The sequence below is a fragment of the Humulus lupulus genome, chromosome 8, assembly GCF_963169125.1.
Source record: "Humulus lupulus chromosome 8, drHumLupu1.1, whole genome shotgun sequence".
NCBI classification, from domain to species: Eukaryota; Viridiplantae; Streptophyta; class Magnoliopsida; order Rosales; family Cannabaceae; genus Humulus; species Humulus lupulus.
In genome coordinates, this window is record NC_084800.1 from 6,272,361 (window position 1) to 6,296,908 (window position 24,548).

At 30.4% G+C, this 24,548-nt stretch overlaps 2 protein-coding genes and 1 non-coding gene across 4 annotated transcripts; all 3 read left to right on the forward strand.

Moving 5' to 3' along the window:
- The first annotated feature begins 4,801 nt into the window (after nucleotides 1–4,801).
- TRNAR-UCU (transfer RNA arginine (anticodon UCU)) lies at nucleotides 4,802–4,874 on the forward strand. Its single transcript has one exon. It is a non-coding gene; the product is annotated as a tRNA-Arg (tRNA).
- Nucleotides 4,875–18,226: 13,352 nt separating this feature from the next.
- Nucleotides 18,227–20,186, forward strand: LOC133794348 (mediator of RNA polymerase II transcription subunit 11-like). The gene is made up of 3 exons (XM_062231566.1): nucleotides 18,227–18,484; nucleotides 18,580–18,696; nucleotides 19,710–20,186. The coding sequence occupies exons 1-3, from the start codon at nucleotides 18,431–18,433 to the stop codon at nucleotides 19,884–19,886; spliced, it is 348 nt and encodes a 115-aa protein (XP_062087550.1). The 5' UTR covers nucleotides 18,227–18,430; the 3' UTR covers nucleotides 19,887–20,186.
- Nucleotides 20,187–21,245: 1,059 nt separating this feature from the next.
- Nucleotides 21,246–23,959, forward strand: LOC133794349 (ankyrin repeat-containing protein ITN1-like). Of its 2 annotated transcripts, none has more exons than XM_062231567.1 (3): nucleotides 21,246–21,899; nucleotides 22,003–22,421; nucleotides 22,510–23,959. In XM_062231567.1, exons 1-3 carry the CDS (start codon nucleotides 21,440–21,442, stop codon nucleotides 23,635–23,637), a joined length of 2,007 nt encoding a protein of 668 aa, XP_062087551.1. In that variant the 5' UTR covers nucleotides 21,246–21,439; the 3' UTR covers nucleotides 23,638–23,959. The 2 variants fall into 2 exon arrangements, with proteins under 2 accessions (XP_062087551.1, XP_062087552.1); XM_062231568.1 differs by having other exon boundaries at nucleotides 22,513–23,886.
- Nucleotides 23,960–24,548: the final 589 nt, after the last annotated feature.

Consider the following 24,548-nt stretch of genomic DNA (forward strand, 5'->3'; position numbering starts at 1 on the left):
AGACGAGGAGAAAGGGTGTGGGTGGGGTGGCATTTTGGGTCTCAGATAAGAAAAGAGGAGGAGGGGGCTATGTATAAATAACACCTGACGCTAACCATAGGTCGAGTTGAACACGATCCGACCTGAATGGTCGAACTTTTAGGTTTTCTAAGTTTTTGCGGGTGCAGGTCATGTGAGTCAACCGAGTTTTCGGGTATTGATGTGCAACCCTTACATTTTTTCTTTTTAAAAAACTAAATTCGCAAAACTAAATTGTTAAGTGTTATGTTCTTACATGAAATCATACCCATTATAATATTGTTGATTTTATTAATGGCACGATTGATTCAAGACTTACATTTTTACTTACATATCTCTCTTACACATTATTAAAAGTCTTGTATACAACCAATGTTGGAAATACAATGTCTATAGGAAATATACCACTTAGCATCTATTAATTTTAAGTTGGAATCTAATTTGATACTAAAATTATAATTTTCCACCAATTTGTAATATGGTATCAACGTGAGTTGTTTACGCATTTGGCCTACTTCCATTTGGGACAGTTAGGCTATCTCCAACCTATGCATCAAAACCATCTTCAACTTCAAAAATGTCAAATTTTCTTCTCCAACCTAACACTAACTTTATCTTTATTTTGATGTTATTTCATTATGCAACATCAATATTGATGTTGCACTATTAATTTGATGCAAGGGGTAAAATTACTCATATATCCTTATGTCCAATTAAATATATACATATATATCATTTATTAAATATATTAATTTAATTAATCTTTTATTAATTTTTGTTATCTTTTAATTTTTAAAATATACACCAACATTATAATAATAAATAAAAATTATACAACATAAAAATTAATTTATTTTTGGGAATGCAATAATATTAAAAGCATAAATTTTAAACATGAAATGAAATCAACAATAATTAAAAATGTAATGTTTAATTTTCATAACGTAGCAATTTAAGTTCATTAATAATATTTTATCTTTTTTTATTGATAAAAAATCATTACTTTATTATATATATTAATGTTAATATATAAAATTATTATTAATTAAATTATTTATTGATGATTAAAAAGAATTAAAAAATGAATATTTTTTTACGTAAAAGTTATAGCGATTGGAGATGAAATAGTAATTTGAAGTGAAAATAACGAAAAAATGAAGTAAAGATTAGAGATCCCTTAGGCTTGTAAGATAGTCTCAAAAATCACGTTCGATTGCCTTGTGTTAAAAGATTATTTAGTTTTTTTTTTTACAGCTGGAATATCAATTTTACACTAAAAATGCATGAACTATGATGGATGACAATTTCACTTACAATTAAGTCAAGATAGATTAGGAACCTAACATATTGGTGACTATCTTTATAGATGTATAAAAAATATAAGGGTTATTTTTAGTTGCGATATCCATTCTTTACACTTTGTAATAGTTATGTTTCAAAGTTGATTTTATATGAGTTAGGTCCCTAATATTTTCAAATCATGCCATTTAGGTGCCTAAATACTATTATTGTTTATTTTTTCTTTGAAATTACACAAAAAAAAAATGGTGAATCATTCGTAAAATATTTTGACATTTAATTTATGACAATAACAAACATGACATGTGAAAAAATTATTTTCATGACATTTTTAAAAATATTTAATATTTTTATAAATTAAATGAATGTTTTATTTAAAGAAAAATATTCTTATCTGCATCGTTGTTTTATAATCAATATTAATAACTATGCTATTTTGATTATCTTGATATTATCCATTTTTATTATGTTTATGCTTTTTTATTTCATATATTCTTTTTAAAACTTAATAATAATGTATATAAAGTTATTTATATGCATATATATATATATGATTAGTTGTAAGTTGCATTATAGAAAATATTTGCAAAATAAAAAATAAATATGTATATTATAAATATTGATAATCTTATAATAGTTCAGTTATTAATATTAAAATTTTATAGGTAAGAATTTTTTTTAATGAAAAATTAATTTAATTTATAAAACCATTAAAAATATTTTTAAAATGTCATGAAAATATATATTTTTTTCAATGTCATGTTTGGTATTGTTATAAATTAAGTAGTCCAATTTTTTTTAAGATTGATTCACCATTTTTTTTTATTTTATTTATGTATTTTGAAAGAAAAAAAATAGCATTTAAGGACCTAAATGATATCATTTGAAATTATTGATAACATAAATGATACAAAATCAATTTTCAGAACTCAAGTGCTCCAAAGTGTAAAAAATAAGACAGTTGAAAAGAAACCCAAAATATAAAAGCAAAACAAAATAATTGTGTTCAAGAGAAACTAATTAAAAGATTCGATTCTTGTGAAACTATTTTTAAGTGTTTTTTTAATCAATATATCTATTAATGATTTGTCAAAAAATGTATCTATTAATGTTTAAAATGTAATTTATACTTTTGGCTATAAAAAAATTATTAGTAAAATGTATGAGATGAGATAAAACATAACAATACCCGCATCCTATATAATTATGATTAATGAATCATTTTTAAAAAAAAATCAAACTTACCACATTAATCTTATATGATTTTAAATATTTTCACATCATTATGTGTTTTGATTTTGTAAAATAATTGTATGACTAAAATTATTCGTACAATTATATATGTCTGAACTTAGACCATCTGCAACACATGATATAAAAAATATTAAAATTGGCACAAAAATTAACAAATGTTATATATACATTCTATTTATAATTATGCTACAATGCATAATAACATTTTAAGATAGAAAATAATATAAAAGTAATTATCGTTAATATTTTTTAATAAATAATTAATGACACTATTGTAATTAACATACGTATATTAAAGTTTGCTAAAAAAAAACATGTGTATTAAAATTTCTTATTAATGTTTATTGCAATATTGTAAATAAAAAAATATTATATTTATTGCTGATTATGCTATCCAATTTATCATAAATTTTAGCAGATTATTTGGGTAATTTCTTCTTGAAATGGGTGATAGATTTGGTAACGAATTGGACCATTATAAATTAATTAATTAATTTTTTTAACTTGTGCAGTTCTAAAAAGCAGTGGTGACAATGAGAGGAGAGGACATATGGACATAGAATTGCTTCTATGTATATACAATATCCGCAGAAATTGGCATTATTGCTGACCTCAGCATTTTTGCTGCTTATTATTCCTTCACCTTTTTTTAATATGAGGGAAATAAATAATCACCTTTCGTATTCACATTGATTATTATTTAATTAATGTTATCTGCATAGGGATCTTAAATTTAAACAATTAATGCATTGTCCACCTTGTTTTATTCTCATTTTTAGGGATTTTTTTGTCCCTATTCTGAAAGGAAAATCTGTCCATAATTATTTTCTTACCACATGATCGATTTTGTCCTCATCATTAAATATTATACTATTCATGTTAGTAGAAAGAGGATATGAACTTTCTTTTTTCAGTTTATAGATTTATTTCTCCCAATATCACCGGGGTTTGCACACCTCTCTTTTTTCAGAATATAGTTTTCTTGTTTCTTTTTTCTGTTTTCATTTTATTTTATTTTTAGAGAGAATCAATTTTTATTGACAGATAAGATAGATCGATCCATGTACTACTATCATTATTGGATATAAATCGTCGAATCCTCGTGAGAATATGATATCAGAAATTGATATAGTAAAAAGCTTAACACATATGGTTGCAACTTGCATACATATATATAAATATGTTTATTCGAGAACAAAGTATCGAATAATGAAAAAAAAAAAGTGAGTAAGAAAGTGAAAGTGAAAAACATTCATTTGTTTTTTATATTGAATTTTAAAACACTATATATGTAATTATTAAAAGATAAGTTAAATAAATTATTGGTTGGATTGGAAGTCCATGTGTGTCCATAAAAATTTATTGTGACTAATAATAATTGTGAGTAGGTAAGCTATAGCTCCTCTCCAATTCCCATCCTCCACCCAATTCTATAGGGTAATGTTTCGTTAAAAGCTAATGTATTCAAATAGTCAACGAATATGTGGTGTCTCTCATAAATGCAAGTCATTATATATATATATAGGGAATTTTTTATATAGTTATTCACTCTAAGTTTTACCAATGTAATTTTTAGTGTTTTTGATCTTCAAACAGTTTTCGATCCGAATTTTTTTTATGACTGTGTATATTATAATTATTTAAAGCATTGACGCAATTTTTAGAAAATTTTAAATAATTTACAGTACTGAAAACTAGATTCAAACATATTGTTGCACGCATGGAAAATAGCATGTTTGAACCTAGTTTTCGGTATTGTAAACTATTCGAAATTTTCTGAAAATTTGTAAGATGTCCTAAATAACTACAATATACACAGTCATAAAAAAATTACGCTGAAAACTGTTCACAAGTCGAAAACAATAAAGAGCCCTGTCGATAGGGCTTAAAGTGAGACGATAGAGAATTGTCAAATATATATACATATATACTAACTCTTTACTGTGTATATTGGATGTTTTAGATGCCTTTTATAAATCTATCTATATATTGTAAGTTTAGCTTGCAGATCGATGAAAATTTGGATTATTCTCTTCACTTATATTAAAAATTGTATATATATATATACATTATTTATTGAGTAGCAAATTAAATAGGTACTTTGTCTCGTGTTATGCAATATTCATATACAAATTTTATGATTTTTTTAATATAGAGTTTTATTAAAACATATTACCTACAATACTATTATTCTGTATTATAATGTAAAATTTCTAAGTACAAACAACAAGCGCCCATGGCCTAATGGATAAGGCGTCTGACTTCTAATCAGGCGATTGTGGGTTCGAGTCCCACTGGGCGTGCTTTTAATTATTACTAAATTTTTTAAAAACATTTATTATTGTTATTAAATATTTTTATTTCTCCGCTTTCATGTATTATATTAAGGGAGTCGAGTTTCAAAATGTCATCATAGAAGGAACATTGTTTGTCTAGGTAGTTTATAGTTTATACAACAAATACCAACCAATGCAGGCAGATTAAGTAAATTTAGGACAAATAGCAATTTTTCCCCATGAATTATAGTCCTTGTAGAGTTTGCTTCCCGAATTATGTTTTGTGGCAAAAATATTCCTTGAATTATGAAAATCATTGCAAACGTGCTCCTTTCGTGACATTTGATTCATTTTTTTTAAGTAGTTTGTTATGTAGTCATATGTCATATTCATAATTACAGTACGATAATCTTTTTAACTGGCTGAAGTTAGCTGAAATTGAATTTATTAATGCTAAACATAAATAAATTAGTTTTAAAAATACATATACATAGTTTCAAAATTTGTCATTATATCACTATGTATGTATGTATTTGCATAATAGAATTGTTGAATTCTGCTACATTAGTGCAACATCAATGCTACATAAACAAATTATTTTAAAAAATAAACGAAATGCAATATAAATATATTTACAATAGTTGTTATAGTATAGAAATGATTTTTGTCACGAAAAATATTAAATGGACAAAATTCTATAGAGGCCACAGCTTAGGATGGAAATTTCCTATTTACCAGTAAATTTAATAAATCTCGTACCTATGAGCAAAGCATGACTCCCTAATTGTGCAATAAGAAGAGTAATTAAACCAATTTTGAGATGGTCACTTTTCTATTTCTTTTTTTTGAAGTGATTTTCTAACTAATTAATATGACTAAACATAGGAAGTCCTTTCTAGACTATTTCACATTTTTTACAACACGTTCTCAAAATAAATAAATAAAGCAACAACTTAGCTTTGAATCATAGTAAGGAATATCCCAATAAATAAGGAAATTAATAAAAAAGAGATTGGTAAGGGAAAATCAAATGGTACCAATAATTTATGTCATAGAGTTTTCGGTGTAGGGTACTGATGCTAAAAGTAAATTTCAACACATGATTCTCACGTATTAATAAGTCGTAATTCCTGTCAATGCTTTATATATAAATAAATATATGCTTCAAGCATCAAAGATTGTGACTTTTCAAATTTTATCTTGTCCCAAATAATTGTTTCACCAATCACCATTGAAACCATCTTATTTATGTCTATTTTTTCATTAAACGACGCATGCAATGGCTGAAAAAAATATTAGAAAGTGTATACTTTTTTTTTCCTCTATTATATATATTTGCATCAAAGTCATGCAATTGTATAATAAGCAAGCAAAGCAAAGCAATTTTTTCATATTCACATCAAATCAAAAGTGCACGAGAGTCGTGTCATAATAATGTAAAAAGTACTGTCCAAGAAATTCAGCATTGTCTACGTCAATGCCAATTCCGATTCCATTTTTTTGTGTGTGTGAGAGAGATTCATTTGTCCATAAAAAATCTTCTAAATATACAAGTATATATATATATAGGCTTCAAATATTAAACCAGATAATATATATATAAATAAATATATATTAGCTAGGTGGTTGAGGTGTTAAATCATGCATCGCTGGTATATCAGTCTTATGTTTTTCTTGAATTATATACGTACTAACAGTATATATAACCAATTAAAGAGAATATGCTGCAATAATAATAATAAAGTAGAGAATAGTTTCTTCTGTACTAGCTATGTATAGTTGTTCCAATAATAAGTTCATATATATAGGCAAAATGTGTGACCTTTACTTTACATCATACTTGAGATGTACAATTAAAGAGAAATATGATAATTTGCTTGTGAATTTGTATTTATTATATATATATTGATATATTTATATGACTTTTGGATAGTGGGTTTTTATGTCAATATCATACAAGATACTTCACTATCATGGTTGTGCATAGGAAATGGACCATATTGAGATACAACTCATCTTTGGTCGATAATGCCTTCTTTTCAACCACATAATTGAGCTGGATGATGCTCTTTTGAACTAAACGGTTAAATGAGTGTAGCTACAAAAATCATAGACATTGACACTGATTGGATTACTTCAACACTATTATGTGTATGCACATTAACATTATCGTCATTATTCGCAATGCTATATATAAATTATCAACAACAACAACAAAAAAAAAAGAAAAATTATAACTACATTTGTGCAAATTAATCTTCAATGATTACTATATTATTTATAATTAGTTTTGCTCACCGGAAGAAATATGGGAAAGCTTTTAAGGGACAAAATGGCAAAAGTGTATGTCTCCTCGTATAATTGAACTGCTTTTAAGGTTACTCTCTCTTCAAATTAATTATTGGAGGAAGAAAGAAACCCTTTTCTATATTTTTGCAGTTGTAGTGATGAATATATTGCCATACGCCGTTGAAAATTATTGCAATTTCCAATACAAATATAAGACAAATAAATTAAGCAGATATATATATATATATAAAATATACCAATATTAATCAATGCCATGTAGTTATATATATATACACGTATATGGGAGGTAATCCATAGATATTGTAATCCTCCAAAAGGTGCACTTTCTCGTAGTGGATTCTTCTCACATTCATATTCCCCCAAGTTTGTTTTTGTTTTGGCATCAATGCTTTATTCATTGTGAAATGTTATAATTTTCCATGGTGGAGTGAAAAAACGTGTTGACGTATAGGTATAGAGGAAAACATGAGTTTATCATGCTTTAAGAAATTAATCAAATTAAAGAAAGTGATGATCTTAATGCAATCCATCTATCAAAGAAAAAAATAATAATGTCCTTGAATAATATATCATATGTATATTATGATTCAAGAATTTTTGGATACATATGTATGGGGATAAAATTATTATTAAAAGACTAGAAGAGGGGCAGTCTTTTCATCTTTTTTCCCTAAAGAAAATTGGAAAAATGAAAAAGTTGTCTATCGACAAGGGACGATAATTTTTTTTCACTTTTCGTATGAATCCGGTGATAGAAAACAATAAAGTAAGATTCAATTATAATTTATTATTTTATTTTTACAAAAATAATTGATTATTTATTTAATCAAGATAGGAATTCTAACTCAAAACTTTATATTAAGAGATGTATTTAGGGGAGAATCTCCAGTATAGCACACGAGAATACGTTTTGTGTTGTACTTAAACTTCATTGTTATTTTTTTGTGTTAATGGATGGTCAGAATTTTTTTGTTATGAGCCTTTATATTTTAGTTATTTTAAATATTTTGTAAAATTTTAAGAAATTTTAAATATCAAAAATATAATTCAAATATGTTGTTCATACACATATATAAAAAATAAAAAAAAGACACGTGTAATAAATTTTTTCTTTTCGACATAGCAAATTATTCAAAAAGATTCGAAATTTTGCAAGATGTAAATAACTATATTATACATTATTATAAAAAAAATTAAAATTCTAACTAAGGGTAGGTACAATATATATGGCATGTCGAACAACCTTACTGTCTTGTGGTCTAAATTAAAATTAATGAAGTATAGTTATATGCGTAACATGTTGCTTTCACCGATAAGTTAACAAAAACTGGAAATAATTTGAGTAATTAGCGGCAAAACTCCCTCATTTTTGCATTCATATATACTTAAACCCCAATTTTTTTTTCGCCAGTGAAACTTCTCAATCTACTGTTATGTAAGCAAATCTAAGGTGTCATCCATTCCAGTCCGTTAGCTGCCACAGTGGAAAATTTACGTGTACACAAGGGTACATGCGGCATGTTTCTATTAGTCAACGTTGTTTATTTATTTAAATATTATAAAAATTATAATTTAAAAACTAATTTTATTTTTTTTCTTTTTCTTTTTACTTTTTTTCTTTTTTATTGTTATAATTTTTTTACAGGAAGTTTTATTTTAAATTTTATGTTATAAATTTGGGATAAATATGGGTTTCATCGATTTAATCTTTAATTTCGATTTTACCTTTTACTTTAATTTTGATTAAAATTATATTTAAGTTGGAATTAACTAATTAATATATTTTTATTTTTAAATTAAAATTTATATTTATAATTTTTAATATATTAAAATTTATTTAAAAATAATTTAAAATTCAATATTAAAGAAATCTCAAAAGTATTTTAGTTATATTGAAAAATTATTTGACCAAAATAGACTTAGTGTATTATTTTGATTAATTTTACACTAATTTTGCAAAACATAAAGCCTCATCAAATATTCTATCGAAACACACGAGCAAACTCATATTTTCGATAGATTTTTTTTTTATTTTGTATAGCTTATTTAGATAATTTAGTCTCCTCAATAGTGGAGGGCCAATTAAAGTTAGGGTCATAGACTCATAGCCACCCCCTAATCCCCTAGCTTTGCCTCAATATAAATATGTCCAAAATTATTAATTCTTGTAAATATTAATATATAAAATTATATGTGGTTTTCCATGTAAAACATACGAAATAAGTGAAATGTATGACTTTGGCATAATATTAATTTTGTTCTCTTAAATGATAACAACTTTCAAAAGTTCCATACGTCTCTAAATTTTATTTTGTTTTAATTGATTGACAATCTTTTTTACAAACAAAACAAAACAAAACTAAAACTAAAATCAAAGAAAAGAAAAGTAATTAATTATCAAGCTTAAAAGTGTAACATTTCTGCACTTGAAACAGAATGTAGAAAATATTAATAGTAATTCTTTAATCAACTAAACAGTATCCTAGAAAGATGAAGCTGTTCCAAATATGAAACCAGTTTGAAAAATGTTGCACTTGACCAAGACGAAATAAATTCCTTAATGACATGGAATGTTGTTAGGAAATTTTGCATACATTAATGTTCCCATCTTCAGAAAATATGATATAATTTCATCATTTATAGCAAAATAATGATATGGAATTTACCATATTGTCTGATGGTTCAAACGACATGTTATCAATCTCCCCAACGTTGCATTCTAAGATAAAATGACATTATTTTACAATTAGCGTTGTTTTATGGTGACAAATTAAGAAAAAATAATGGGTGTTTCTCTAGTGTACCCTCGCCTTTAGGGGTAATGGTGCACCTCCTCTTATTTTAAGTATTTGGATGATTTTCGACGCAATTTTTTTATGACGGTGTACGTTATAGTTATTTAAAATATCTTGTAAATTTTCAGAAAATTCTAAATAATTTACAATACTGAAAATATGGTTTAAACATACTATATAATTTCTACGTGCATAATAAAAACAGTCACCTGTACAACAAACTATTTAAACTCGATATGCTATTTTGTGATATTGTTTAAAGTTTTGCATGCTAAATTAATAAATTTAAAGACTATGCACGCTAATACCTACATAAAAAAATAATAATAATAATAACAATAAAATAACGACCAAAGTTGAACCTTTTTTTCAGTTAAATGACTGATATTTAAATTTAAATAAATTTTTTATCACTAACATTTTTCATAAAAATAACTCACCATCTTATTCTAATATACAGAAATAATTAACAAAACAATTAAATTTAATGATTTAAAACAAAATAATATGACATTTTGATCACATATGCCGAAGTAGGAGAATTACGAATAATATGGTTAATTTTTATTCTCAACACCTACCATGCATGCACAACACAACATTGGAAGTTTTAGATTGAACGGTTCATGTACCCAAAATCATAACTTTAACTTAAGCAAAAAAAAAAAAAAAACACATTTGAAATCTGAAAGATCCTATGAATTCCCAACTCCAATTTATAACTGGATGGATTGAAGGAGGATTTCCAGTCCACCAGATGAACAAATATTTGCTTACTTTCATTTTATATATTTTCCCTGGATATTACTGATCAATTCTGAAGCCCAGACTAGATGTAACGGGCCTGTTCTGATTGAGCCCTATTTGTTTGTTCTACAGCTACATACCTCAATGATTGGTCCATGGGCTATATATATATAAATTGTGTAGTTAAGAAATTTTTTTTTGTTTTAACCATTTTTTTTATTTGTTCAATGTTAACTCTAATAGAATATTATTATATTTAATAGAATATTTTTATATTTAACAGTAGTTTATAAACATCAATTAAACTTAAATAAAATAAAATAAATAATTTAAAAAATAAAATATGATATTTTTGAGATATTTTACAATGATAATTATTAAAAAATAATAAATAATTAAACAAATTAAAATATGATATTTTTGAGATATTTTGCCATGATAATTATTTAAAAAAAAAATAGCATATTTTTTAGATATTTTACAATGATAATTATTTAAAAATAATAAAATCATACGTTTTATAACTTAATTTAATTAAACTTGAACTTAAACTTAAATTCACTTATTAGAATAATATCATATTAAACATATAATATAATTTACTGTTAATTAGCAACAAATTGTTTTTTAAAAAACTAACAAGAAACTTAAATTTAAAATCCACGTACAATATTTAATATTATATTAAATATATAATATATAATCTATTATTTTCACTCACAAATTCAAAAATTAGAACAAATATAAACTTAAACTTAAAAAAAATAAATAAATTATTTAATTAAAACATGATATTTATTTAAAATTTATATGACATTAATATAAATTTGATAAAAATAATTAATAAATTCTATAAATAAACGTTGATTGCACGTTAATTGTATCTAGTATATATATATATATATAACCATGTTATATAATTACATACCTCTTTTTAGTGTTTTGCAGTGAAAAACTTGCTATATGTTTTTCTAATAGCTGGGAGATCCAATAATCTAAAACGATGCATAATTTGACTTTTAACCTTATCATACTTTGGGATTGTTTGCACGGTACATTAATTGGCAGTGGATTAAAAGAGAGCTGATGGTCCTAAAGAATTGTATCAGTCATGGAAATGAGAATATCCTTTTTTTTAATTCTTGCATTTTGAACTTGTAACATATGCTCAATAACCAGCTATCTTACACTAATGAATAGGAAATCACATTCACTAACTGGTTTCTTAAGACTTAATATGCTGCAAATAGTATAATACACATTCACAAAATTGTCACAAATTGTTACAAAACAAAAATATAACATATTATATATTTACGAACTTGTCACAAAACCAAAATATAACTTATCTTATAACATATTATAAGATAAATACCTAAAACATTCGTACATTTGATATTAAAAACCGTATTTTTAATATATACCGTATATATTGATTTTTTTTAAAACTTACAAAGAATTGTGTAATTTTTCCAAAATTGTCGAGGTCGAGACGTTACCACTTGAAATAGAATACACTGACCCAACAAAAAAATAAAAAATAAATAGAATACATTGTATTTGGAAAGTTAGAAGAAAAAGAGTTCCAGACAAAGGAATTGATTACATGACATGGATAAATATTAAGAATATTATATATTCCAATGGAAATATGAAACCCAAGAAATATAATTAGACAAGGTGATTGTTTAAATAAATTTATAATACAATGCTTAAAATACAATTAAATATAGACAATATAGAAAAATAAAAGAAGATGAATACAAACTCGAAGCAAAAGTTACAAATAAAATAATAAGAATAAAGAAGTAAAATCTCTCTCACCTACACAACCTTGAGTGGAGGAGTGAGGATCACGAAACTTGAACAAGGATTGAAATTTTTGCCAAAAAAACTTATTTCCTCATATTCTCTTAGCACAAAAAGACTTTCAAGTTTAAGAAATAGCTCTCTAGAATTATCAAGTTTTTTTTAGCCAATTGCTAAAATTGATGAAAAAACTCATATTCACAAGTGGTCAAATTCCAACAACCAATGATAAATTGAGTGTTTATGAAATTGAAGGGATGAGTTTGGAGTTACAACGTTCTAAGCATAAAAAAGATGCTTCAGAACTGAAACTATCAGGTAATTTGATTTGTAACCCCAAGTAACAACTTTGGTTACAAGCTACCAAAATGTCCAAACTCTTCTCTCATGCGATTTTGTAACATCCAAACACTTAATGGATGTCAAAATACATCCCTAACAGCCATAAAATATTATAGCACTTGAAAATTAAATCAAGAATATGTAACTCTATTTACATATTGATTATGGTGATATTTTAGACGTTACAAATCTGTAACCAGATTTGTAACTTTCGTTTAAATGTTACAATTTGACAAAATAATATTTTGTCACACCCATTTTATTTATCACACTCATTTAATCAAGATTATATTATTTTATAGGTTGAAGGGAGTTAGTAATATCTTATTTGCTATTTTAACAAGTAATTTTCCCTAAAAAATGTTGGAGATTAGGCTTAATGAATCTTGGTTTTGTATTACAACTCAAAGCATAAACAACAAGTAATCTAACTCTATAGGTAGAAAATTACAAACTACATAAACACAAAAGAATCAAAGTGTAGAGTGGACCTTTCTTGAAGAACAACATTCAAATACAAAGCTATGAATCACAAAAATGACAAGACTTGGCACAAATGTAGATTTATTGTCTAAAAATCTCTATTCCTAGCCTTCTCCTTGGAATTGCTTCAAGCTACTACAATGGAATGAGATTGAGATTCACAAGTCTTCATCCTTCATACAAGTCAAGTATTTTGGAGAAAACTAGTATTCTTGAAAGCTAGAGAGAGAGATGTGAGTGATCAAGTCATCAATTAATTCATATGAACCCTTTAAATAGTATTGGAACTTCATTAGACTCAACCAATGAGATTAGAGCATTTTAATTTGAATTTTGGAGCAAAAAACATGTCATTGTACGGACCAGTACAGACAGCTCAGGCGACGTGTCGCCTGGTCTACCATTTTTTTGCTGAGCGACGCGTCGCCTCCCAAAGGCGACGCATTGCCGATGCCTCTATTTTGACGCTCCAAAACCTATCTTTAAACATCCCCTAATGCTCCCAAACTTCTTGGGTACTCTCATATACTCCAAAGAAACACTTTGGACCCAAAAAGATGATTTATAAATGCCTATACTGAAAGTCAACTCTCACATGTTGAGTTTTCTGAAATCGTTATGATTTTTGTAATGCCCTGAAATCCCTAATGCAGTTTAATGGCTGGATTAGTAGGTCAGGAGGGCCATAATTGTTTTATTATGCCATTAAATGATTATATGCATGTTATGTGAATTATATTATAATATGATGTTAAATGCATGCATGTGGGTCCACATTTGATTATAAATGTATTTTGGTAATTTGGCCCGTTGATGACATATTTGTGTATTTTGATGCATATTGTGATTTATGGATGAGATCTCATTATTATAGGGATATATTCGAGCTATTCGGCATGAGACGATCTTAGATTGCAAGTTAGCGGTTTTGATGATATATTGAGAGTTATTGAGATCAGGGGGAAATTCTAGGAGTTTTGACTATTTTGTCCCCGGGGGTGTTTTTGGGACCCCGAGCATTAGGTTTTTATTTGAGGTTACTTAAGCCTGAAGTAGTCTTTCAAAAGAAAACTTACGTTAAAACACTTTCTCTCTCTCCCGTTAACCTTTGTGACCATTCGTGGAAATTTCAAAGAAATCTTGAGTTCTAGAAGTCGGAATCAAGCGAGGATCGAGGCATATCGATCCTAGGAAATATTAGAAGTTTCTTAACCGAATGATTTGACGAGAAACAACCCAATCAAAGGTAATCCAAGCTTTGATTTGGATTTTGTGTATTGATGAGTTTTCGATTTGTTTGAGCCTCGGGATTTGATGATTTTGGATCATTGGGATGTTTGAGAACTTTGATTTTTGGATTTGGAGATGTTTAGGTGTGTTTTTGGAAGGTTTAGGATGTGGAAAAACGGAGTTATGGCTGGTTCCCAAGTGGGGGTCGCGGCCATGTTCTTGGGCGCCGCGGCCCAAGTTGGGTGCTAAGGGTAGTGGAGGTTGTGCGTGCTGGGGGCCGCGGCGCTGGGTAAGGTGCGCCGCGACGCTTGCTCCTGGTTTGGCTAAGGACCGCGATTCATGAAGGGTTTTGAGGCCAAATGGGTGTTTTGATCATGGGAACCCAATTTTAGGCCTCGAGATCGTTTCTACTACCCGGATTAGTGGGATTTGATGTCTCGGAGGCTAGGTCTTGATTCGGGAACCTTTGTTGTTCATTTTATTGATGGAATCCCATATTTGATTATGACTAGGTGACCGCTATAGGACTAAAAGGCAGATCATTCTCAAGGGTCGTTCTTTTACTCATTCTCGCTCGAATCAGAGGTAAGAAAACTGCACCCCATATGTGACATGCATGGTTGTTCATGAAGCATGTTGAATGTGTAAATATGGACATGGATTGAATATTGAATGTTTAGCGAGTCTTGCTCACTTATGTATAGCACTGACTGAATAGTCAGAATTGGCAATGGTGTCAGTATCAACTGTGAAGCTGTGACTCATTAGTCAAGTTCGGCAGTGGTACTGGGCACTGGTCACACAGTGTTGACTCATAAGTCAAGAACGGCCTTAGCGTGTCCAACGCAAGCCAATAAAGATTAGATCTAATCGACATTTGCGTTAAATGACTCGAAAGAGCGTTAATGTCGGACCGACCTCAAGTTCGATGAATATCATAAGTGCTTGTCTAGCCAAAGGCTAGTTACTTAGAGCCACATTGACTGTTTGGTCACACAGCTGTGGGTACCGAGCCCCATAGTGACTCACCCATCAGTTACTCATCTGTTTAAGCTAGTGGCTTACCCATCAGTCACTCATCTGTTAAAGCTAGTGACTTACTCATCAGTCACTCATCTGCTTAAGCTAGTGGCTTGCTCATCAGTCACTCATTATGGTTTGTCAGAACCTCAAGTGTTAGGTCACTCATCTGATTAGAGCTATAAGCTCCTTCATGGTTAATGTAACCACAAAGTGATATTCACTCATTTGTTCAGAGCTATAAGCTCTGTGTGATTATAATGATAATCATTTGATAATATTTGTATACATTATTGTGTATTCTTGCTGGACTTTGGCTCATGGGTGCTACGTGGTGCTGGTAAAGGGAAAGAAAAGCTCACCCAGCCTTGAGTGGAGAGCTTAGGTGGTGATGTGTACATGTGCGGCTGTTTGACCACCACGGCCAATGAGTTCTCAGGAGAACTAGGGGGTTTACCCTATTTTTGCTGCTTAGATCGGCGGGTTATAAATTTTACACAATAGTGACCTTTTTGTATCGTAAACAACTTGTAAACGTTTTATGGGCCCATGAATAGTTTTATGTTTTAAATAAAATATATCATTTCCTTTTGATTGGTTTTCCACCTTAATCTATTAATAACACCTAGAAGCACGTTTTTAACCAAAGAACTCGATTAGCGAGTTAAATTCACGGTTCAACGTTCACCGTAACAGTCTTGGGGTAACCAGGGCGTTACAATTTTGCACCTCTTCGAGCCTAACAAATTTCACAATGTATTTAACCAATCACAAAAAAAAAAAAAAAAGTAATAATGCAATAATTTCATGAACACAATAATGCTCTTTAATCATATGAACAATAGAATATCATTCAATTTAATGCATCAAAATAGACATTAAGGAAGTGTTATTACCTCATAAATTTTACATTGGCTTTCCATTAGCTATTTTGATCTTCTCTATTCTTGATATTTGTGACAAAACAAAATTACACAAACACAAAGCAAAATACAAGAAAGCTTATGAAGTATCCCTTCACAACACAACACACCACACCAAATCTATAAACATCTTAATTAAATGGTTGTGATTATACTTGTCCACAAATTTTTTTTTAACACTTATATTATTTTAGCTAGGGAAATTTGCGACATAAATACTTATGTTGTTCATTTTGTTGCACTTAAAATCCCTATGTAAATTTTTTGGCGAAAAAAATTCATGCCCTTCTCATATCGACTTCTTCTTCTTCTCCCCTTCTGATTCTTTTTGCAGGTGGATGTTGAAGCTTGGAGGTCGGCATGGAGCTCAAGACTTGGGCGACAGAGACCTTGGCAATAATGGAACCAAACATGGGTGGTGGAGACCTTGGTGGTGACGGGACCTGGAGATGATGAGACCTTGGACGGGGCTTGGGCGACTGAGACAACAACGAGATTTGGGGGATGGAGAACTTCTAAGGATCTAGGTAGGAAGAGGATGATAGAAGATGAACAAGTCGAAATTGCAGAATAAATTTGTGGGCATCTTAATTTCTTCTTTGAAAAAAGTTACTAGGTTTTTTTTTTTTAAAAAAAAAGTTATATTTTGATTTGAGTATTGAAATTTCTAGGATTGTATCAAATTTGGGTATTGGAATTTTTAGATTTGTATTGATTGGGATATTGAAATTTCTAAATTTGTATTTGATTTGGGTATTTTGTAATGATATTTTGAGAGGTGTTCTTGAAGAGTTTTTGGTTAATGATTTGTGTGTTCTTAAGATTTGGAGTTGTTGTTTTCTTAAGATTCAATGAAAGAATTATTGATGAAAAATAGTTTGATTTATATCTCTGTGATTTTTTTAGGCTATAGGGATTTAGATTTGTAGTATATTACTAGGTTTTGGTGTTTTTGAAAACACGATAATATTATGTTCACGATAATGATATTATGTTAAGATATTAATTAGTTTTTAATTTTCAATTAAATTTTAGTTTTTATGTTTAAATTTTTTAAATTAGTTAAATTTATGTTTTTATTCATTTGATTTTGTTGATTTTTTTATTATTTTAAATTATTAAAATTTTAAAAATACATTTTTAATGATTTTTAATATAATTAATAAATTAAAATTAATTGCCCCAATTAGATGTTGGCACGTGTCCGCCACATAGGTTCGCAATTAGAGTTAACGGCCAGAGACCTATTATTACACCAAAATACTAACCGTATGTATTTTTCCTGCACAAAAAATTTATATAGGGATTTAAGAGCAACAAAATGAATTACATAAGGATTCATGCTGCAAATTTTCCTTTTAGCTATTTTAATTAGTTAAATCATATTTTATTATTATCTTAGTAATAAAATATTTTTTAAATTTAAAAAAAAACACACTAAATTTTCAATTTAAGATATAAACATTAATGTAGTTTATATGGAGAGTGCGATTGAAGCATAACCTAAAAATTATTACCTATTGAAAATATTTTATTTATTATAATTTCACTAGAAAATAAAAGCTTCTTAAAGTAAGGATAATAAAGTAATTTCATAATTAAATAGTAACTTACTTTTCAAACTCTCCATCTTTTTTACCAAACAATTTGAAAAAATTACTACTATCCTCTCCCTCTCATAATCTGTAGCTCTTATTCTGGGATAGCCAGATTTGTAATAATACCACAAGTTTATACAAGGAAGAGTCATATTCTGAATTAGTGATGTTCCGAATAATTACATAACGGGCTGGTATCGTATTTTTCAAAATGTTCCGAAAAATATGTGTATATCTGTAAATCCTATTAATTTTTTCAATTTGTCATCTGGATCAAGGGCGGGGCAGCAAGGAAGAACGTGAACTTCATTCATTCAACTTCGCACATGGATTCCCAGACACAGAATACGTCGTTGCAGAGACTTCAAAATGTGGAGAAGGTATGACAATTCAACGTTCATTTGTTCAAAAGGAAGCTTAATTTGTTTTTAGGGCATAGATTAACAAGTGATTTGGTTATTTGACTATTGCGTAGAGAATCGTTAGGGTTTTGGAGCTTGCTGGAGGAGTCATGGACGAGTTTTCCAACCCCAGCGGTCCCAGAAAGGAGTTCGTCAATAATCATTGCCGCGAGTTCATGCAAATGATCAAGGTCTCTCTCTAATTGATGTGTCTTTACTTTTGAAATTATAATACTTGTGGGATTTTTGTGAAAATGTGGATTGGGATTTGGGGCAAAAAGGGCAGAATTGGTAGATTTTTACATGGAATGTTAATGAGTATGTATTAGGATTATAGTTTATATATTTAGTCGTTTTTGTTCATTCCTTGTACTGGTTTTATTTCACTGTATTGTTCTGTTCAGTAGTGTAAAACCTTAGTTTGTTATTTTCTCTTATTAAGTCAGTTAGTTGTTAAGGGTGTTAGGTTCTTGGTTTTATACACTGTTCTGTTTCTATTTTTTGCTCGCCTATATAATAGGAGCTCAGCCTTGTAAATCAATTCAATTCATTCAATACAAATTTCAGTGTTTTCGAATACTTTTCTTCCTCATTGGTATGCTAATTGCTCGATTTTATGCCTCATACATAGTAAAACCCACAGTACGAGTTCTGATTTCCCTATAATTCACTTTCCTAAAAATGATTAAATTGATCATTCCTTCTTTACATATCGTTCTTTTGAGGAGTTTGGTTGAAGCACTAAGCAATATGAACATGTGAAAAAAAAAGGTTTGGGTGTAATGAGTAGAAATTAAACTGTTAAAGGAAGAGAGTTTAGAAAAGAATGAGTAAGAACATCAAAATGAACTTGTTAAATGTGAGTAGACAAATCAATATATAAGAAAGGGAAACTATTTTCTTATTCATTTTATGGGCCATTATAGATTGGTAGGTAAACATGACCTATATTTTGTGCTCAAATTATTAATCTAGCGAAAGCTGATGTCATGCTACTAGATACTATGGTGTCAATTACATTTTCAATCCGTCGTGTTACTAATGTTGACAGACTTTGTTTTGATTTGAGCTTTTGGTCTCTTCGATTTAGTTTCTTAGAAAAGGAAAGGGAAAATCAGTTGATTTTATTGTGTATGCTCTGAGCTGATTGCTTCAAAAATTGAGGATGGAAATTATGTGACATGATGTTGCTTCTGTGAATCAGGATATCCAAGTGGCATTAAGGGAAGAAATCAAGAGTGCATGTGATTATCGTCCATTTGAAAAGTGTGATTACAGTTCGAGAATAGCCAATGAGATCTGTTGCAAGAAGCTGGATTATCTGGTGTTGCAGTTGGATCAAATGAAACAAACCATTGATGATTATCATATTACAATTTGAAGATGCAGAGAGGAAAACAAGAAAAGTTTTAGCTTTTAGTTTTTCCTAGAGTATAAAGAGATGTAATGTAGCTTGAACTTTGGGGTATAATCCCAATGAGTCGCTTGCATGTATTGTAGCTTAAAATGATCTGTCAATCTGTTCATGTAAATTTGATTCCTAAGAGTTTATCATAGCAGTATTGTTCTTGTTTTATATTTTATCCTTTTCAGACAGTTTTCTTGGTAGTACAATAATACACTATTGTGAATGGGCAGACATTGATTCAAGATTTATGAGCACAACCAATATACTTGTCAATGTCAAGTGTGTGTGTTCCGACCAATTGTACTGGCAATTATGTGGCAATTGATTCTGAGAATTTAGCATGAAACTTAACTTAATACATGATGGTTGGACTCATAAGTAACCGACCCAAACTCTTTATCTGTTTGTCTAGGGCGGACCCCACTGACTTCTCATTTCAAACATGTAATTTCGTAGACATACCTGGAGTTAATGCAAACTCCATACTTTAGGCAAGCACAAGTTGCTAAAAGGGAATGATAGTAGTGGAAGTACGGACCTTTTTTTTTAAAAAAATTAGCAACGAAAACGTGCTCGAAGGAGGTGAATCTAAAGTAAATACAAAACTGGGGTTCAGTGAGATCATCGTTACATTAAGAATTGACATGTGCTAGAAGTTTTCCTTGCATTTTCTCAATAACAGAAGGAAACTGCAGTGTAGTGATTGTTGTTGCCACTTGATTTAATTGGTATCGGCAAAGTTAGAAGAAGATGAGTTTGAGAAAAAGGAGTTTTAATCTGACGTAGATAGACATCATAATAAACTTACTTATCTAAACCAGCCAAATTGATATGTAATTTAACATTAATACGTTCTGGAAAGAAAATGACACGTTCTAAAATGATAAAGCTAATAGATAATCGGCCTTTGTCATTGTCTAGCCAAGTACTGTGAAGTCTAGGGCAGCTAACTAGGCTGCTGAACTTTTCCATATTAACGCGTCTTGAGATGCCGCTAAAACAATAAAACAGACTATCCAAAGAAATCAATACAAAATTTCAGCTTGTCTTTCCTCACATTTGCCTGGCAACACTACCAGCAGGGCAATGAAGTACCCCACCAGAAGTTGTAGCTGGGCAAAAGTTCTAGGAAAAACACATGACGAATCGAAAGGAAGAAGACATTATGATAACAAAAATCTAAAAGAAATTCTAGAACAAAACATCAATTTTTATTAGTTTCTTTTTCATGAATTAAACTCATCCACGAAAGAAAAATCTCATATATATTTTACATTTCTGAATCTTCTTTGAGGATTCTTGGAATTTGATTCATGCAAATGCTTGGAAATTTCATCAGTTTAGAGTTAAAAAAAAAATCACTCATTACACACGTGGGGGTTGAAAAAGAGTATCAGCACTAGTTCCACCATCAACACAAGCCTACTTTATTTGTCAATACCTCATCTATATAAGAAAGTCATAACTAGAATCATAGCACCAAAAGAAGAAAAAGAACAAAAAGAAAGTACTGAATCTGAAGCTTTATGAGAATGGATTCAAATCTTATGGAGGCAGTCCATCGGAATGACATACCCGCATTCAAAATCTTGGTTCAGAAAAACGAAGCAATTCTTGATCAACCAGAAGCCAAGTCTAAGAACACTGTCCTACACCTCGCTTCAAAGTTTGGACATGTGGAAATGGCGGCCAACATCATCACTTTGCGGCCTGACATGGTGGCTGCCGAGAATAAGGACCTGGAGACTCCATTCCATGAAGCTTCCCGCATAGGGAATGCAAAAATCTTGAAGTTGCTACTAGAGACCAACACTAAGGCTGCCCGAAAGCTCAATTCTCGTAACGAGACTGCTCTTTTCTTGGCTTGCAGTTCTGGTCATCTTGAATCGGTGAGTCTGCTATTGGCTCAACCTGAATTAATTCGCCTAGGGGAAGATGGATATGACCGAACTTGTATTCATGCTGCAGCCTCAGCTGGACACACAGGTAACCTATTAGAAAATAAAATGTACTAACATAACACTTGTGTAGTTCAGCTTAAATAAGAAGATAGCACTTATATAGTTCTGATTATTTGTTATTGTGATAGATGTTGTGATGGAGCTAATAAGCAATAACAGTCATGAGTTCGCTCAAACGATGGATGAGAAAGGCAATACGCCGCTGCATTGCGCATCAGTAAAAGGGCACAAGGATATCACTGGATGGCTATTGAAGCTTGATTCAAAGCTGGCTCTGAAGTACAACAAGGATGGTTACACGCCGCTTCACTTGGCAATAATCAACTATAAAGTCTTAGTCCTCCAAGGATACGTTAACATGGCTTCTGCTTCCTTTGTATATCGAACGAGAGAGGAAGAAACTATATTTCATTTGGCTGTGAAATATGGCCGAACTGACGCTTTAAAGTACTTAATCAGTGTCTGCAATGGGATGGACCTGTTTAACATACCAGATCGGTCCGGCAACAACATTTTACATCTTGCGGTCTCTGGAGGACATTATCAGGTGAGAAAAATTTCCATTAACAATAATCCTAGGAACCAACACTCATGATAAGTATCGTCCGTTCCTTCTTAACTAGTTGGTTTTGTAGCAGATGGCAGAGCTCTTGATCAAAAAAACAAAAGTGGACATTAATGGTCTGAACAGTACAGGACTTACAGCTTTCGACATCCTTGATCAGGCCAAAGATAGGGTTGAAAATCAACGTCTTGTAGCCATGTTCCGTGAAGTCGGAGCAAAAAGAAGCACGGAATTGTTATGTTTTTTACCAAAAGTACCAAAAACCAGCAGTAGGCCTGTTCCACTCGATTTCATACCACAAAGAATCCTTAAGGCACACGAAATGCAAGTCTTGTCCAAATCTTCTCGCACCGAAGAAGAATGCAGGATCTGGATTCAAAACTACGATACATGCTCGCCCTCATCAAGCAAAACGCCATCAAGTTCTATGTCGTCTCCTCTCTCAAGATCTTCTTGTATGTCTTCACCCCAGTCCAGAAAATCCTCCCCACGACTTCCTGCCGAAAAGGCTCCCGAGGGCTTATCACCATTAGGACATGAACAAATTCCCTGCCAAAGGCACCATGAAATTCTCGCTGGGATAATGGCCAAGCGTCGAAACAAGCAGCACCGCCGTAAAGTCTACGCAGAGGCGTTACAGAACGCTAGGAACACCATCATCTTAGTGGCCATTCTGATCGCCACAGTCACTTTCACCGCCGGAGTAAGTCCTCCTGGCGGCGTGCACCAGGAAGGTGAGATGAAAGGGAAGTCAACGGTGGGGGAAACGACAGCTTTCAAGGTGTTTGCAATAAGCAACGACTTGGCTCTTTTCACATCATTGTCCATCGTTGTCGTTTTAGTGAGTATCATACCGTATCGAAGGAAAGCGCAGATGAGATTGTTGTCTATTGCTCACAAGGTCCTGTGGGCAGCCGTGGCTTTCATGGCTATGAGCTATGTTGCGGCCATGTGGGTGATCTCGCCAAGAGGCAGGAGTGCAGAGTTGGTGTCGGTGGTGGCTCTGGCGGTGAGCGGAGGAACCATGGGAACGGTGTTTTTTGCACTTGGGAAGAAGCTGGTTGACCATTGGTTGACCAAGAATCGGTGGAGATCAACAAGCGGGGATGGAGTTGGGGATGATGATGATCCTGAAATGGGAAGTGATAAAAACTCTGATGTTGAAAGCTCTTTCCACAAGGGATATCATTCCTATTGATTTGTTATGTTCTTTACTATCTACAGAAAAGTCAAATCTAGGTTGTTGTTGTAAGTTTCTGTAGGTGTACAATATACTTTTTATTCTTTATTTCAATTTAGGTAACTGAGACTACAGGAGTCCTAGCTTGCTCTCTTTCTGTTTTCCCTTTCATAATAACATTTGTAAAGTTGTTCATTTCATTTCATGGTAAAATATTTGTACACTAATTCTCCTAAACGTGTGTATTTTAGTTATTTTGGGAGTTGAGTTCTCTGTCTCTTTTTTTAGTAATGGTATTCTGATCTGAACTGTTACTTTGCTCTTCAGTTCAATCATATTGTCTCAAAACCCATCTATCTTTAGACGTTTTTGTTTGGCCTATTTAATTGGGAAAAAATATAAAATATGACAACTATATATAAATATAGTGGACACTCTATGTACTTATTTTAAAAATATACCATACATTACCAAATTATCAAGTTAGATCATTTTCATACTCTAAGCAGACTTAGAACGGTAAGTCCATTAATAATTTTTTTTAATACAGACTAATGGAAAACTTGACAGAAGCTTCCCAAGAATTCATAAATAAGTAATAACGTGTATTTCTTGCAACTTTCTTTTCAATTTCTTTCTCAGGACTGATGTCATTGGCCCTCATGGCAGATAATGTTAGGCCACACCCAATAAGGGGCTGAAAGTCAGTTCCACAAGAGTTCCAACTTTCTGAGATCTTTTTCATTTACAGTTATCTACTACAATAGTACAATGACAATGAGAGAACGTTGGACAAGAATGATACTCCTTGAACGTACTAATGTTTGACCGACTCTTATACTTCACAGACTATAATTTTTTTTTTAGTGTTTTGGTAAAAGAATATACCGTAACGAAAGACTAAGCATATAAAAAAAGAAGTAGAATAC

Excerpts from the sequence above, each read along its gene's own strand:
- LOC133794349 (XM_062231567.1), top strand. The coding sequence starts at position 21,440 with ATGAGAATGGATTCAAATCTTATGGAGGCAGTCCATCGGAATGACATA. Across the intron at positions 21,900-22,002 it reads AGCCTCAGCTGGACACACAG|ATGTTGTGATGGAGCTAATA; the intron begins GTAACCTATTAG and ends TTATTGTGATAG. Across the intron at positions 22,422-22,509 it reads TCTCTGGAGGACATTATCAG|CAGATGGCAGAGCTCTTGAT; the intron begins GTGAGAAAAATT and ends TTGGTTTTGTAG.
- LOC133794348 (XM_062231566.1), top strand. The coding sequence starts at position 18,431 with ATGGATTCCCAGACACAGAATACGTCGTTGCAGAGACTTCAAAATGTG. Across the intron at positions 18,485-18,579 it reads GACTTCAAAATGTGGAGAAG|AGAATCGTTAGGGTTTTGGA; the intron begins GTATGACAATTC and ends ACTATTGCGTAG. Across the intron at positions 18,697-19,709 it reads AGTTCATGCAAATGATCAAG|GATATCCAAGTGGCATTAAG; the intron begins GTCTCTCTCTAA and ends TCTGTGAATCAG.